The sequence below is a fragment of the Chinchilla lanigera genome, unplaced genomic scaffold (genome assembly GCF_000276665.1).
Source record: "Chinchilla lanigera isolate Chin_1 unplaced genomic scaffold, ChiLan1.0 scaffold00005, whole genome shotgun sequence".
Taxonomy (NCBI): domain Eukaryota; kingdom Metazoa; phylum Chordata; class Mammalia; order Rodentia; family Chinchillidae; genus Chinchilla; species Chinchilla lanigera.
In genome coordinates, this window is record NW_004955406.1 from 35,122,521 (window position 1) to 35,139,037 (window position 16,517).

The window sequence follows — 16,517 nt, forward strand, 5'->3', positions numbered from 1 at the left end:
AAAGGGAAGAAAGAAGGAAAGAAAGAAAGAAAGAAAGAAAGAAAGAAAGAAAGAAAGAAAGAAAGAAAGAAAGAAAAAGAAAGAAAGAAAGAAAGAAAGAAAGAAAGAAAGAAAGAAAGAAAGAAAGAAAGAAAGAAAGAAAAGGACAAAGAAGAAAAAGGAAAAGAAAAACTGGGGAGGGAAACAAGAAAAACTGGCCCATGGGAAGGAGAAGCTTCCTGGTCACTCATCCTTGTGTGTGCCAGCAAAATTTGCTGCCAGGCTGCAATGTCCTCTGTCTGGAGGAAGCCAGAATGTGTGGCTTGAGTTTGCCATATGATTACAGTCAATCAGTTTTTTTGGGGGAAATTCCCAGAATAGTGATTTCTGCTTCATGTACATGTGGTAGACCCACAGGAAGCCCTGTGGGTTGCTTTGCCATTTTATAAATTCCTATGTCTATGTTTTGTTTGATCTACAAGTCTCTTATTTCAGATTAATTTTGGCATCAGCATGTACATCCCTCCCTTTTTTCCAATTACTTGCGTATTTAGCTGATTTTCTCTCAGTAGCTCTAATGTGACTCCTCTTTATTCAGCCAAGTTGAATACCAAATCTGTGCTTCTCCACATTGGTCCATTCTACTTGGCGTTACAGAATCTACAAAACTGCATGCTCTGCCTTCAATAAACAGACCTTAAATTCAATGTTAATGGGAATCTTAATGCTTACCAACTTTGATTTCTAAGCCCATCAATCGATTTTCTAAACCTCAAAAGCAAAGATTTTAGTGTCACAAATATTTCATTTGTATTAGTTTCTCTTGCACAGATTTTTAAATTTTACCTGTACTGCATACCTACATATCTACCTAAGTCAGAAATATTGAACAAAAAAGAAATAATATTAAAATTTTACATGAAAAAGAATATTAAATGACAAGTAAAAAAACAAAGTGAGAAATGTAAATCTAGTGAAATTGTTTTAGAATTTTTCATAAAGCTTCAGTATTATTGCAATTACATATACCAGAAAAAAGTCCTTACAGAAATACTTCTTTCCAATATTTATTTGAATTGACTAAAGTGGAATTTATGTGGGAAGAATGGTGAGGGGAATTTTAGGGTTTTTTGTGTTTCTTAGGATACAGCTAAATATCTACTATATGTTCTTTAGTTGCATATAATATGCTGTCTTACGATAGCATATGTTTAACTTGAATCTGTTTTATACCTTTCATAGTTTGATAAATCATATTGGTATATGTTTTTGATACATAATAATTATAGTTGTTTTGGTTATATATATATATATGGCATATCTTGTCATTTTTATGCTCCAATAAAAATATGCTTTTTAATTATAGGATTGTTATAATCCTAAATTGAAAAAGTTCATGTTGCCAAAACTAGATTTAGCAGAAAATAAAGATTAACATGGAGAACAGACATTAGCAAGTAAGAAGAATTTTTCAAATGGGAAGGAGAGTAACAAATGGGGGAGGGAAGGAAGATTTAAAGAAAAAATAGAATTGAAGGGAAATAAATGGAAATAGAGCATTTGCAAATGCATAAAAGAAGAGTTGGACTGAGGGGAGGAAAGGGGAGCAAAGCAAAAGAATGAAGATGTGTTATGCATATGTGCAAATCCCCACGATGAACGTGATCACTACATACTACAAATATATATTAACAAAAAAGAAATTTTAAAAAGAAATTAGATAATTGCAGTAACATGAAAAAATTTTATTTTTCAGTTTTAATGCTATAGCGTTATGAAACTGTGGAAATATTTCTTCTTTCATCATTTTTTCTTTTGTAGAGATGGATCTGAACAAACAGGAGTATTCTGTGCTTTGCTAAATCTCATGGAAAGTGCGGAAACAGAAGAAGTAGTAGATGTTTTTCAAGTAGTAAAGTCTTTACGCAAAGCTAGGCCAGGAATGGTTTCCACATATGTAAGTATTCCACATCCTTACTTTTTAAGTGCTTCTCATTTTGATTTGCTAGTTTTCTCTCTCTTTATTTCTATTCCCTTTCCCTTCCTTTTGCTGCTATTCTTTCTCTTCTATTGATCATCTCAGACTCAGCCAGTCAAGATCACCTTAACGCAAATGTCTACTATCACCTGATGAATCCACAAGGGGTTTGGCTAGCTCAACATGACCTCCACTGCTAGTAGGCTGGAGTTGACTGTCATTTAGTATAGCAATAAGGATTTTTTTTTTTTTTTGAGAGAGAGGTTCTCGCTATGCTGTTCAGGCTGGCCTTGATCTCACTTTATACAAGCGCCTGCCTGGAAGGCACAGGGTCCTGAGTTTGATTCCCAGTACCAAAAAAAAAAACAAAAAACAAAAAACAAAAAACCTCACTTTGTAGCCCAGGCTGCTTTTGAACTTGCAGAGATCCTCATGCCTCAGCCTCTCTAGTGCTGAGATTACAGGGGTGTGCCACCATGCCTAGCAGCAATAAGGATTAATGGAACACATCTCTCCTCCTCTAGAAGGCTATGCTAGACTTCTTCATATAAGGTGGCAGAGTGCCATGTGGGTAAACAGGCATGTGGGTGAGCTTTTGAGCCCCAGGCTCAAAACTAAAACATCTTCCCTTCGATTTTACCAAGCAAGTCAAGAGGCTAGCTCCTCTCCAAGTGGTGGAGAAATAAACTCCTTTCTGTTGATTTTTTTTTTTTTCTGGTATCAGGAATCGAACTCATGACCTTGCACTTGCCAGGCAGGCACTGTGCTGCTGAGCTAAATCCCCAGCCCTGACTCCTCTCTGTTGAGAAGGGCATCAGGCACATTGTGGAAACCTGTGCACATGAGGAGAATAATCAATTGCATTTCTGTATCAACCATATATCCTCTCTTCCTGGCAATAACTGTAGGTGCTCATTTAGAAACTAGCAAATATTCATGATAGAAACTTAACCGCTCACTAAAATTAAAATGCCTTGAAGCATGTAGGATATTGAATTCACCTATATTGATTTAAAAGTTGTGTCAAGCATCTTCTCGGTGCTCTTGCCACTAAGACAGTCGGCGTTTACTGTGAGGAACACGAGCAAGGGCATTTCATTTAACCGAGGGGATGAAAGCAGATGGCTTCTGCTCTCATGTTTCAGTGATATGTGGGTATCAGCCAAGAAGATAAGCATAGAATTGGTGTCATGGGAAAAAGCCCACAGCTGAGTGATTATGTAGTGTGTATTCGGTGGGATGGGAACATCTGTTTGGTGTTGCTGAGGTCAATTTTTTTTTTGAGACAGGGTTTAGTTATGTACTTCAACCAGGCCTTGAACTCACTATGTAGCCCAGGTTGGCCTCAAACTCATAGCAATCCTCCTGCTTCAGTGTCCAGAGTGCTGAGATTACAGGCACTCACCACCATGCCTGACTTATCTAAGGTCAATCCTATAAAGCACCCTTACAGCTTGAAAGATCTGCATCATTTAGAATGTTCTTCAGAAGAACTGGGGATAGAGTTCATGGTAGAGCTCTTGCCTAGCATGCTTATGGCCCTGGGTTTGGTCCCTAGATCTGAAAAGACAATCCTTCATGAGACCGTATCAGAGAATATTTTTGTTTCTAGACTTCCACAAGTAAATGATTAATTCTTGCTTATTTTCTTCTGACATAAAAATGACTACATCAACTGTCTTTATGTAACTCCTGGCTGCTTTCCTTTTCCAGGAGCAATATGAATTCCTCTATGACATCATTGCCAGCACCTATCCTGCTCAGAATGGACAAGTAAAGAAAAGCAGCAAGCAAGAAGATAAAATTGAATTTGATAATGAAGTGGACCAAGCAAAGCAGGATGCTAATTGTGTCAGTTCAACCGGTGCCCCAGATCAGACCCAAGATGGAAGCAAAGAAGCAGAAGGTTCTAAATCCACAATCAGTTCAGAGAGGCCAGAACATTCTCCCAATGGCCCTGCAAGTCCAGTTTCAACTGAGAGTTCATAGGAAAAGACACAAAAGCAGTGACTCAAATAGTAGTAGTGATTTCTATTTTCTAGAAGGGGGAATAGTTGACTTGGGATAACGAAGTGCTCGGATTGAACATTTGGGGGAAGTGCCTCTCTGACTACTGTGGAAAAATATTTAAGGTAGTTTTGGTAAAATGTTCTGTATAGTCTTACGCTTATCTTAAAATCTCTTTCATTCAACAAAACCAACCTCGTAGTCTTCGCATGTGTGTGTTTGTGTGTGGGGTGCCCTTGGTAAGGGACAGGGAGTGTGCTTTCAAATGAACCTAAATGCTTTGAGAAACTTTGCCTTTTTCTCTTTCTGAAAAAAAGCCCACATTTTATATTGTACTGTTAACTTTAATGGAAAGTTCTGTCTCTTAATATTTCAAATCTGTAGTAGTGACATCAGAATAAAATGCTTATTTGGAGGCTGACCTCGAGATGTCCTCTGAGTCCTACACATAGACATCAGTTACTGTTTTACTTTTAGAGGTAATATATAAATGTAGTAGGTGTGTGTGTGTGTGTGTAGTTACTACAAAAAAATCAAGTAAATTAACATTTGGAAATCTTATACAAAACAGAACATATGGCATTGCCAAATTTTGTTTTAAAGAGTGTATTGATGTATAGAGATGTCAACAAATTGTCTAGAATGGTGTTCACATAATTGTTTTAATCTGTCTCTGGTAGTGACAACATGAATATATTTTTTCTTTTTTAATAGTCTTTTTTAAATTTTTGCTAGTGGAACAAGTTAGGAATTGCTAGAAGTGTGTAAGGTGATGAATATGTTAATTTGCTTGAATGTAGTAATCATTTCACATTGTATATGTGTCTTAAAACATGATGTTGTACACCTTAAATATATATGATTTTATCAATTATACTCAATAAAAATGAGTTAATGTTTTTAAAAAATAAGAGCGTGCAGCTGTGTTTTTGCCAGATATTTACATGAGGAACTTAATGAAGCTATAAGTGGAGTTTAGACAGTGATATGTGAAATACCTTCTTGTATGTGCTTATTTCCCATTATTAAAGTCTATTTTTGATATTCACTGAAGTGTATTTATTTTGAGTTTTTCAAATACTTAGGCTACTTTTACATCAGGAACTTGTATTGATAGCCATAATAAGATTTAATTGTTATCTTTCCTATTTATAATATAGTCTATTACATGTTCCTATAGGATATATACATGCACCTGTTACAATACAATCAATAATATTTTAGAATATTCTTACGTGTCTTAATTTTTTCTAAAAGGACTCAGAGTCTAATAATTGTATAGGTTCTAGAAAAAATTCAAGAATACTTGCAGTTTCAAAGATGTAACAAAAGCTATTCTTTTTAAAAGGTAAATTTTACATCAGCCTGTCACTTTGGTCACATACTACCTGGAGATTGGTTTGGTTTTCCACATCTGATTGACTTTAAATGTCTTATCTGAACAGCATCAGTTGCTGTCTGTACAACTGATAACTGATACTTACCTTGTACTCCCATGTTTAATTATTCTATTATTGTATCACATAAAATTAACAGTATGTACTGCAAGTATGTACAAAAGGAAGGCCATCCAGAGCTGGGGGAAGGAAGGAGGTGAGGAAGGAATGAAGATGTGCTGTGTGCATGTACCAGTTCCTCAGAAGGAGTGTACGCATTATGTATCACACAGAGATGCTAACATAGAATAAAAAGAAAAAAGAAAATTGAAAAAAAAATAGTAATTAATCTTTATAATGTTGTGTTGCTCCTGGTCCCTGTTAAACAGATGAAAAGAAGTGAAATTTACAATGAAACAATAATTTCCAGTTTTTATTAAGGTTGGTGACCACTTCTTATTAGAAAAAGACAGAGGAGTGGAGATTTAATTTTGGACTTCAGAAAGAAACGAAGTTTGCCTCTTTTTAAAATCACACCACATCACTCAAAATTTTGGCATCTGGTTTCTGCTAAGGAATCTTGACCAGTGCATTTAAAAGATAATTTACTTAAAGATTATGATTCTAATGCCCACTAGATCCACGTGATGGGATGTGATAGGTATTTTTATCTGAGAGCTGCTTCAAAATACAAACAGCAAAACCTAAATTTAAGTAATATATAAGTAAATTTTTTTTCTTCAGAGGTTTCAATTGCAAATATTGTCCTCCAAAAGGAGACAATGGATGTTTAGTGTATTTTCCACTTAAGACCATCCTTTCAAATATATAAGATAAATTCTTAGAAAGTAGAGCCATGATAATTTCTGTTAGTTTAAAAAGCAACTTGGAAACATACTTTTCCTTTTGCAAATAGGAAAATGTAGCACAGAGCAAATAAAGCAGCGCTTTAGCAGCCCATTATTCTAAGTACGTGTATCAACAGGAGGTGAAATTTATTGCACTAGTATGTGGAACTATACAACTATAATTTTATACTAAAAAAGAAAATAATATGTGAATTACAGACTCATGTCTTTAGCTACGGGTTACTTTCATAGGAAATTTGTCACAAAGCATTTGTCACAAAATATTTCTTTCCTATATTTACTACTTCCATTATTAATGCCAGGGCCTAGACAAAAACGTTAATCAAAATGTTCCAACTTTGAAAAAGCTTAGTCTATTTAACAAGATCTAAATTCCATTGTCTGTTTACAGGGCTCTAAGAGACTGTACTTGTTTTAAAGTTTATTTACCTTTATTCTTTGTCTCAGATTCCTTGGGAATAAACGATACATTTGTTTATTTTAAAATTCAGCTCTCAAGCCAATAATTTTGTGCATAAATAACAAAGAAATATTTGCAGAAAAGAGATACACATTTTATACTTCCATGAAATGATAAATTGTGTGAAGGCATTCGCTGAATACACCGTCTTTGCAATGATAATTTTAACAGTGCAAAGGTTGTTCAGAATTGTAACACTTGTTCAGTGAAATTTCCAGTTTTCCTTTTTTCTCTTTGAAACATTAACTATAATTTTTTTTACAACTAATACTGTTTTTCATTTTATTTTACATTGTAGATTTATTACAAAACTTTCTGATAATGCCCTGTCAGGTTTAAATACATGAGAGGTAATTGCCCCTGAATAATTACAAAATGTTCTTGATATGAAGACTTTTACATAGATGACTTCAAAGGAAATGAAGATCTGTTAAAACTGGTGGGAAAGGTAGTGCTTTTATTCTCATGCACAGGTTTTACACCTGGAATTATCTAAGACATAATTCAAATTTGGGCTCTTTATTCCCTGTTTTAAAGTAAAAGTACTTGGATTTTTATTTTTTGGTATTCATTCATTTGCAAATCCCTACATTTCCCTTTATATTTTATTCTTTTCTGGATCAAAAGTGTTTGCTAAATTTTGATTAATAGTTGTAAGATAATTAAAAGCTTCTAATCATTTATAGAAAATGAATTCTTGTTTTGACTAAGATACCTTAAAACACATACTTCTTTACATATTTACTTTCTTCATGACAGCGTGGAAGTTGGTTGTCACCCAGTTAAACTTAAATATAAAATGAACAAAAACAAGAAACTATTTCAATATTTGAGACATACCTATACTATAAAAGATTATACCTGTATATATGAAATTCAAGTTAATTGGGCATTATATATGTAATTACTTCTGCACATGCATGTATACATAATACATGCATATATCCATGTATATACAAACTCTTACTGCTATAATCTTGAAATGTCTACCATGCCTATTTTACATTTGTGGCATTAGCTTTGATGCTTAACCTCAGTTAAAACTTACTTGCTCGTCATATGAAAATATAATTCTCCCTGCTAAGAAGATTTTCCAGAGGTAAAAATAATTGAGTAAAATTGTCACTGGACTGGGACTGATGAGAACTGCCCAGTAAGAAGATAGGAACCTGAACTTACCCTTGGAAGTTTTGTGGATTCTCATCACAGAGAAATATTTTGGGATGTGTCAGAATGAAATCTAGGCAGATTTATTAGGCAGAGTTAGAAAGTGAGAGAAAATGGGGAAGGGACTAAATAGCTTGAGGAGCTAAAGAGAATACAGCTCTGATGAAAAGGATCAATCTGACCATTTAACAAAAGAACAAGGCCAAGTTCAGTGGGTTTGCTAGTATTTGCTAGATTGTGGTTTGCCGTATGTCAGTTGTGGTTTGCAAGATGGCTCTAGAAGTCCTTATTGCTTGCAGGGGAACTTTCAGTCTCTATGAGACTATTTCTTTGCTTGAGGCAGTGTCTGATTTGTGGAGGCTCTGCTGGAATCCAAAGTGATGATAGGGTTAGGGGGTTAGTGGCCATTTTTGGGTAGTCGCTGATGGCTGAATGCCCTTGTGAGTCTCTTCTCTTACTGTTCTCAGTCTTGAAGGTGAATGAGATAAGATTTTTTTAAATTCAGGGCTAATCAACATTGTTTTGACAACTTTTAGCAGACATTCCTTACATGAACAGTAAGAATTTGACCCACAATTTTAATACATAAATGAAGGCCAAGTTTTGCTCTATTTTTAGTTACCTACTGGGCACCTGTAGGTCTATATGAGTAGTCATTGTTTTTTAGCAAAACATGCTTTTAAGACCCTCACTGCCTCAGAAGAAAAACTATTCATTGTTTTAATGACTAATAGTTTATTATTATTATTTTTTTTTTGGTTTTTCTCCGGTACCGGGAACCGAACTCATGACCTTGCACTTGCCAGTCAGGCGCTTTGCCGCTGAGCTAAATCCCCAGCCCCCAACTAATAGTTTAAACACTCAGGAGTTTTTCTTTTTTCCCTACAGTAATATCTGTGCTAAAACTATTTAGATTACTGTGCAAATAAAACCTGTGAAAAAAATCATGGACCTAACCAAGACTTGTTTGCTGTATTAGCATTATAAATTAATAAATTATTATAACTAACATTTATTAAGGCATAATACATGCCAGAAAGTCATTAATTGTTTTACCTGAATTTGTTTAGCAAAACGCATTCTATGCCACCCATGTGCTCATTCTGTTCACCTTACAGATGAAGGGCTGAAGCATAGACAAACTCCATACCTGGTATGGTGCAATACACACATAGTGAAAGAGCCCAGCTTTGAATCAGCTCTTCAGCATCCAGAGCTGATATGATAACTATTTGTTCCTTTTTTTTTTTTGAGTATCAAATTATTTATGTGCTTTGTAACATTTTATTTTATTTTGTCTTTTCTATTTCATGACTGAAACAAAACAAAAACTATATGTAATATATGATCTCAAAATACTGTGTAGTACAGCAAGCTTTGCTAAATCCCCTTACAACATTGAAGTTATTATACAAAAATAAACACACGCTTCAACATCTACAGAAAGGGGTTGTTCTCACAATACATATAAACAGAGATCACCTTATTGCTAAAGTGAGTGCCAAGAAATGAGGCATTATAATAAATCACAGTGTCATTGTCCCATTGTCGCATGATTTGGAAATGAGAACAAATTCTTACTATTTGGATGACATGTTGGTGCGTTTGTCAAAAGACCCATCAGTCAGTATTTAACACAACAGGACACCATAAAATGAAAACCACATTTATGAAGAGGGTGACTTATCACTCCGTCTGGACTGGCACAGGGAGTCTTTCTGACCCACCTCTCCCGAACTTAGCAGGGAGGAGTATGAGGAAATGGACTTTCAGTGCAAAAGATCGCATGCGTTTCCCTCAAGAAAAAACAGTGTTTTTTCATTTACATGTACTCTTTTACAACAATAAAGGTGCAATTTCTAACCAACTTGTAATTTTCCAGAAAAGTAAAACATGATATCTCTCATGTATAGGAGACAAATCAGATCCAAAGAGCCTGCTATCCTATCAAAGAATAAAAATATTGCTTTACACTTTTAAATTTATGGGAAGTGAAGTGCTTTTCATGCACACTCTCAGAAGGAGATGTGGCACTGGGAAGAGAAATTGGCTACCGGGAGCACGTGGGATGACAGGTGGAACAGATTTTGCTCTTTCCAAGAGCTTGTCCCCCGTTACTTAGCACAGGCTCGGTACAGGGCTTTCCTATCGCATTGTACTCAGGTCGCTGCCTCTACTAACTTCAGTAGGTAACTGATAACGAGATGTTTCAATAGTTCAGACTCTAATGTTCTTCATTAGTTATGTACATTGCAAAGATTTGCTATGTGTTATAAAAGAAGGTTGCGGAAAGGATTGTTGTGTGTATAAGAAATTGCTATATAGCAAGTCCTTTGATAAAGGCATTTTCATACTTATATTTAATTAGCAATTTTAATTGTACAACATAAAGACAGGGATGGGAAAAAAGAATACTGAGAAGATTGAACACTAAAAGTTTAAATATTTTTGTCACAATAGATTAAAAGATAGCTAAACTGGACAAAGATAGCTAATTTTGTCATGTAATTAAAAGATAGCTAAGTTGGTTACGGTGGTATGTGCCTGTAATCCTGGCACTCTGAGAAGCTCAGGCAGGAAAACTGCAAGTCTGAAACCAGCCCAGGGAATTTAGTGATTTATCCAGACCCCCATCCCCCACCCAAAAGAAGGCAGGGGGTGTTGCTCAGTGTGAAGGTCCTAGGTTCAATTCTCAGTAGAGCAAACTAAACAAACCAATAAAAAAAACAGAAAACAAACAAAAATCCTACACTTCTTCAAGATCAACTAAGATGTATCTCCTTTGAGTTAGTCTGAGTTAACTTAATCTAGTCTTTCTCATATTTTAAGAGAGATCTTTGTAGACAAAAGCAAAAGCAAAGAGTAGTTAGTTATTTAAGGTAATAATGATTTTTTGACATTATCTTTTAAATCATATATTTTTAACACCACATGATTCATTTGTTACCTGTTTGCATTCTGATTATGTTACCAACTCTTGAATAATCTGTTGTATCTTTGTTCTAGATACTGAATCTTTTTTTTTTTTTTTTTTTTTTTTTTTTGAGACAGGGTCTCATTATGTAGCTCAGGCTGGCCTTGAACTCACTGTATAGCCCAGGCTGGCCTTGAACTCCTAGAAATCCTCCTGCCTCAGCTTCCCAAGTGCTCAGATTATAGGTGTGCACCACCATACCCCATTTAGATGTTGAATCTTGCCTTTGATCCTCATATTATCTTGAAGCATCTGGTAATCCTAAATGATAACTCTTTACCCTTTTTGAAGGAATACAGGTACACTGTAAGAATTATAGTTCCTCAACACAGAAGAAGAAAATTTCATCCAATAGCTAGAGTCATGTGATTTATATGAGAATGTACTTATCAGTGACATAAATGCAGTAATTCTTACTTTGAAGTGTTAGATGTATGAGTACTTCTGTGGATTTCTTTTGGGATAATCTAATGTTCTTGATCTAGAATCATAGTTAGTTTTAATTGTATAAAGTGACTTTTAAATGAAACAAGTTATTTTTGTACATAAAATATGGTTTGGCAGGTGTCTCTTTGTTTAAAGTAGCATTGAATCATGGAAGTCAAATTTCTCTTTAAAAATAGTCAGTGAGAAATAAACTCTATTTGTTCTTTCAAGTGGTAGCAAACTATTTGTTTGAAATTTAAATGTAGGATGAAAAAAGGTCAGAATCAGTCAAATCAATGACAATTTAGTCAAATTACTGAAGCTGGCTAATTTTTTCTTTACAAATTATTCTTGGTGTGATTTAATTCAATGCCTTACAGTCATTCAGAGAACATCTGAAATCCGAAATAAAATCAACTCTGCATTTATACAACGCTGAAGAAAGATATTGATTTTTTTTAACATTGCATGATGACATATTTTGTAGTGTATTCCTTATTTAATAAAATTCTGTGGATATTTACATATAAGACGTCTTTCCAGGAGAAGTAAAATGAGTAGGATGAGAAAGAGGAGGAGGAGAAACAGAAGTGGAGGAAGGTCAAAAGTGGGGAAGCCATTCACCTGAATTTCCTCTTGTCTGCCTACAAATATATTCTATCTTTACCACACTCGCTTTCCTCTCCTATCTCAGGGACAGTCTGACCCACCTTGGTCCTTGATTCTTGCTTTCTGACTTTTTTATACTCATGAGATCTTTTACTATCTATTCTTGGTCATCAGTATTATGAAAATGTCAGAGTAAGGTACCATGGGATACAAGAGTTTTTTAATATTTTCTCTTTCAGCTACCAGACAAGTTCATCCGGTATGCAAATGAATGCTAGTTTCCTGAATCATTTCGTTGATTATTTCCTCCCTTTTTTCTCCTCTTCCCCACTTGTTTCCCATTTCATTTACCTTTGTGTTTGTGGGAAAGCAGGACAGACAGAATGAGCTTTCTTTTTGTATTGAATGGCTAAATTCCCTAATTTTCTTATTTTTACTGCAGTACTTTTTAACTGTGTTGTCTTTTTGTTGTTCTCCTCAAGCACCTTCAACTTTCTTTCTACCTTACCTTGACTTTTTCTGTCTAAAATATTATTTCATAAGCAGAATATATATTTTATTTATACAAATTCTTATCCATGTACTTACTCATTCTCAGGATCTACATTTTTAATCACCTCCTATGATATCTTTCATAATGAAGATATCTCTTTGACACTATGATTTTCCCTGTTCAAGGAATTATGTCTATTTTTATCTCTGTTTCTTTTGTCCAACACCAGACTTTAATCCAAAGTTGAGACCTTTTCACTGATTGATCAGCATTTATTACCCTTACAACACACACCACATATCATTAATTTTATAAATATACTTTTTACCACCCAAATCAGAATTAATTGCTCTTTTATCTTGTTTTTGTGGAACACTGATGATAATGCTACCACAACATACATCATATTCCATTGTACTTTTTCCAGAAACAGAACTTTGCAAAATTGGGAGCTGTGTTTGATAGTAGTAAAAATATTGAAATGGTCAATAAACATGTTTGAAATACTTATTATAGGAATAAGTCACTTTAATGTTAGTCATGAGCATAACTTCTTAAGATTTTTTAAATTCATTGAACAGTTTTAAATTCACAGCAAAGTCTCCTGTAATCCCAGCACTTGGGAGGCTGAGGCAGAAGGATCTTTGTGAGTTCCAGACCAGGTTGGGGATACAAAGTAAGCTCAGGGCCAGTCTGAATTACATAGCAAAACACCCTGTCTCAAAAAAAAAAAAAACAAGTAAAAAAAATAAAAAAGACAAGAAACATTCACAGAAAAGCTTAAAGGAAGAAGCAGAGACATTTCCTGCAACCCTTGCCCCCACACATGCATTTTCAACTCCTGCAACTTTTTAAATTACTCTATCCACTGTAATGAAAACATCTATCATGGACAGTTCTCAACTTCATTTCCATATATTCTCAACCAAATCATCTACACTGAGGTTCTGTGCTGTAGAACAAATATGACCCTACCCAGGTCTCCTCCACCACTAGAATTCATTGTTTTATTTCTCTTCTACTTCTCTTCATCGCCAACATTTCCTTCTTTGAATATTTTAACCCCTGTGCCTTTTCTTCTTCTTGGTTTACCTTAATGGCATGCCTCAGGAAGTACGTCCCTTGCACTTCAAGTACGTGGCACCTTATAGGCTTGGGGAACAATTTATTGCAGGTGCTTGAAGTGGAAAGATGAAAGTTCATAGGACACTACAGCTGGCCACAAACCCCATCATAGCTTCCCATAACTGCTCCTGGCACAGAGAATAGAGACCTTCCTGCTATATGAAAGGAAGGTATAAAGGAGGGGAGCGCAGTGGTTAATTAAAAGCAGAGAATAAATGGAGATAAACAGACTTCGTCCTAGTGTTCTTCGGCTTCTCTGTGGAAGAGTTTTGTCCTAAAAGCAAGCACATGGCTCTAAGTCCTCCCTGTCTGGTTTTCTTACCTTATTTCAGAGTAATTTTGTGCTCTACCTGACTCATTCTACCTAAGCATTAAGAGAGGAAAAGAGGATTTCTTTTTTAAAAAGTTCATAAAAATATGATGCTTCAAAAGTCTCCATTGGACTTTTTTATCTGTCAGACAAGTGCAAAAACAAATATGTTACTGTCTTCCGTTTGGATGCCCATTGAGCAATTCTACGTTAACTAACTAAGCAGATATTAGCAGCACAGAACAAAACATATAATGCTAAATGAATTGCATAGGGATGCAGTAAATGGGTCTTGTTGCAGAATGGTCATTTAAAACATTGGTAAATGTTAAAAATGAGAAGAAGCTATATTTTTAATAAATTAATCTATAAATATTATATAGCTCATTTTTGCACATGCAAAGAACTCTGAATACAGGGGGAAAAAACTACGAAAATTGAATTGTCAGATCTAGATAAGAGAATTTTACCAAGAGAAAGTCTGTGTATAGTTAAAAGAGAAAACTATTGGTTTGCATTGTGAAAAGTTACTTTAAGTTAGGCCAGCCTATTACAGACAGTAAAGTAGACAGTCTATCTAATTTTAGTAAAATAATCATATTTCAACCTGATATTTGTCTTAATGATACATATCTAAATTAGAATTGCCAAATCTAAAAGCAGGAATGATTCATTAATTTAGATATAAAACTGGCATTACACTCTTTAAGATAACATCTTTGAAAAAATGTAAATATTACTTATGCTATTGCTAAGGCCCCATAATGAATGTAATGTAGAAACTCTAGATTTTGTTCACATACTCACTTGATAATTTTCTTCAAAGACTACAGAGAGAAATCTTAATAGAAGATTCAAAAGCCTTCTGATCCCAATAATTTATAATGTAAACTGCCAGAAGTAATAAATCCTTTAATGCACCCTTAAAAGTAAATCTTCCCTAACTTGGCAGCTTGATTCCTATCTCAAATATAATATATATCTGAAATATGATAACTAGTTGGCAATTCCAACCCTTGCTTTATGAGAAATGGACAACTTTTTAAAATGTTATGAACTTCATATGCAATAAAAATTCCTTGAGATTTGTACCGTACCATGAGGTATCAGACAAGTAAACCATAATTACTTTGTGTTTTTTATGAGTTTAAAAGGAAAATGTTTTATTAATGAAACAAAATATTATAACTTACTCAGTTTTTAAATTTTGATTTCTAGGAATTTCTCTTTATATAAATAAATTATATTTTATTTATTTCTCAACTCCAATCTTTCTTTCTCAGGTTAAGACCAAACATTAATGTGCTAAGTAATTGCTAAATACAATTCTATGGAAATAATTCTGAATACAGGAAAAAAACTATGAAAATTAGATCATTAGATCAGATCACTTTTTCAACTGAAATATATACATTTTCTTTCTAAATGAATGAATAAAAACAAATTTAAAAGTTTTAATCTGATTTACACTCCTTTTTTAATTAAGTGTCACACAATAGAAAATTTTCAGGGAACAATTTGTTTTTTTCTCAGGGTTAATTTTGTTTTACTGAGTTATGTTTATGTGTTTGAACAGTTTTTATAACCTTATTGTAGAATATAGGATGACCACCAGGTTGTGCTATAACCTTTGCAATGGTTTTGTACATCGGTGGTGGGAGGTTTCCAAATGCCACAATTTATGGGTGATATATTGGTGCACTGTTATGCCAGTGTATAGTATAAATCATCTTTGCCTTCACTATGGGTTTTCATGTGCATGTTGTTATTTTACACCACTGAAACTACTGATGCTTAAGAATGGTGCCGCAAAGAGATATGAATCTCATTTTTTCTGTGGAAAATAATTCTTTTCCTATACCATATACTGTACAATCTTCCCCAAAGTGGACCATCCTGGTATTTCCACTTACTCTTTACAGAAATTCACTCCCATCTTACTGCTCTGACAATGCAATGACACCTCTGGGAATCAAGTATCGCTTAGATCGAGAGGTGCGTGTAGATCTCTTACACTTTTTCTGTATACTGGAGACTGAAACCAGAGCCTGAGCCATACCCACAACCCCATTTCAAATTGTTTTTAAATTTGAGGCAGACGGGGGTTTAAGTCGATAATTGCCATACTGGGCTGGGAAATGCCATCCTCCTACCTTAGCCTACCTCAGAGTGCTAAGATTTTCATACCTCATCTTTACAGCCATATATATCCCTGGCATAACACTAAACAAGAGGGAGGGAAGGAGAAAGAGAGGGGCAGAGATCCAGATTGGGTCAGAGTTTTCTTTGCCCCAAACCTGAACTTACAAAAGCCTTATATATCTAACACATCTAGGAATATATCAGATGTGGGGCAAGTGTATAATTTATTTCCAGCTACTTGAAAGACTTCATGAAGAGTCTTCTCTGCCAAAATAATTATATATTAGATGATACACTGAGTTTATGCAATGTTAGGCACTTTAATATGCTCTTTGGATATCTTTTAAAATACAAAAATCAACTGGAGAGAACTAAAGTATAATGGTAAGTTAGATACATATTTAATAAAGATAATTTAAGAAACAGGTTTGGAAAAATATGTATATAGAGATATATGCATGCTTATAATTGTAACGAATTTGAAACTTTTGTGACAGTTCTAATGACACTATTCCCTCAGTAGATATATCTGTCTTCACTTTACGGTGGTCTTGTTTTTTGTGCATTGTTTTCCTCTGGCCCCTGCTTTATTTCTGCTGGAC

The 16,517-nt window shown here is 34.5% G+C and overlaps 1 protein-coding gene across 6 annotated transcripts in view; it reads left to right on the forward strand.

The window, feature by feature from the left end:
- The window catches only part of Ptprc (protein tyrosine phosphatase, receptor type, C), a 121,819-nt gene extending 116,944 nt beyond the window's left edge, over window positions 1–4,875 (forward strand). For all 6 annotated transcript variants that reach the window (XM_013521946.1, XM_013521949.1, XM_013521953.1 and 3 more), the window contains 2 exons: window positions 1,801–1,936; window positions 3,671–4,875. In XM_013521946.1, coding sequence (XP_013377400.1) covers window positions 1,801–1,936; window positions 3,671–3,946 — 412 coding nt within the window. In that variant the 3' untranslated portion in view covers window positions 3,947–4,875. The remainder of the gene's footprint in view (window positions 1–1,800; window positions 1,937–3,670) is intronic.
- The last annotated feature ends 11,642 nt before the right edge of the window (window positions 4,876–16,517 follow it).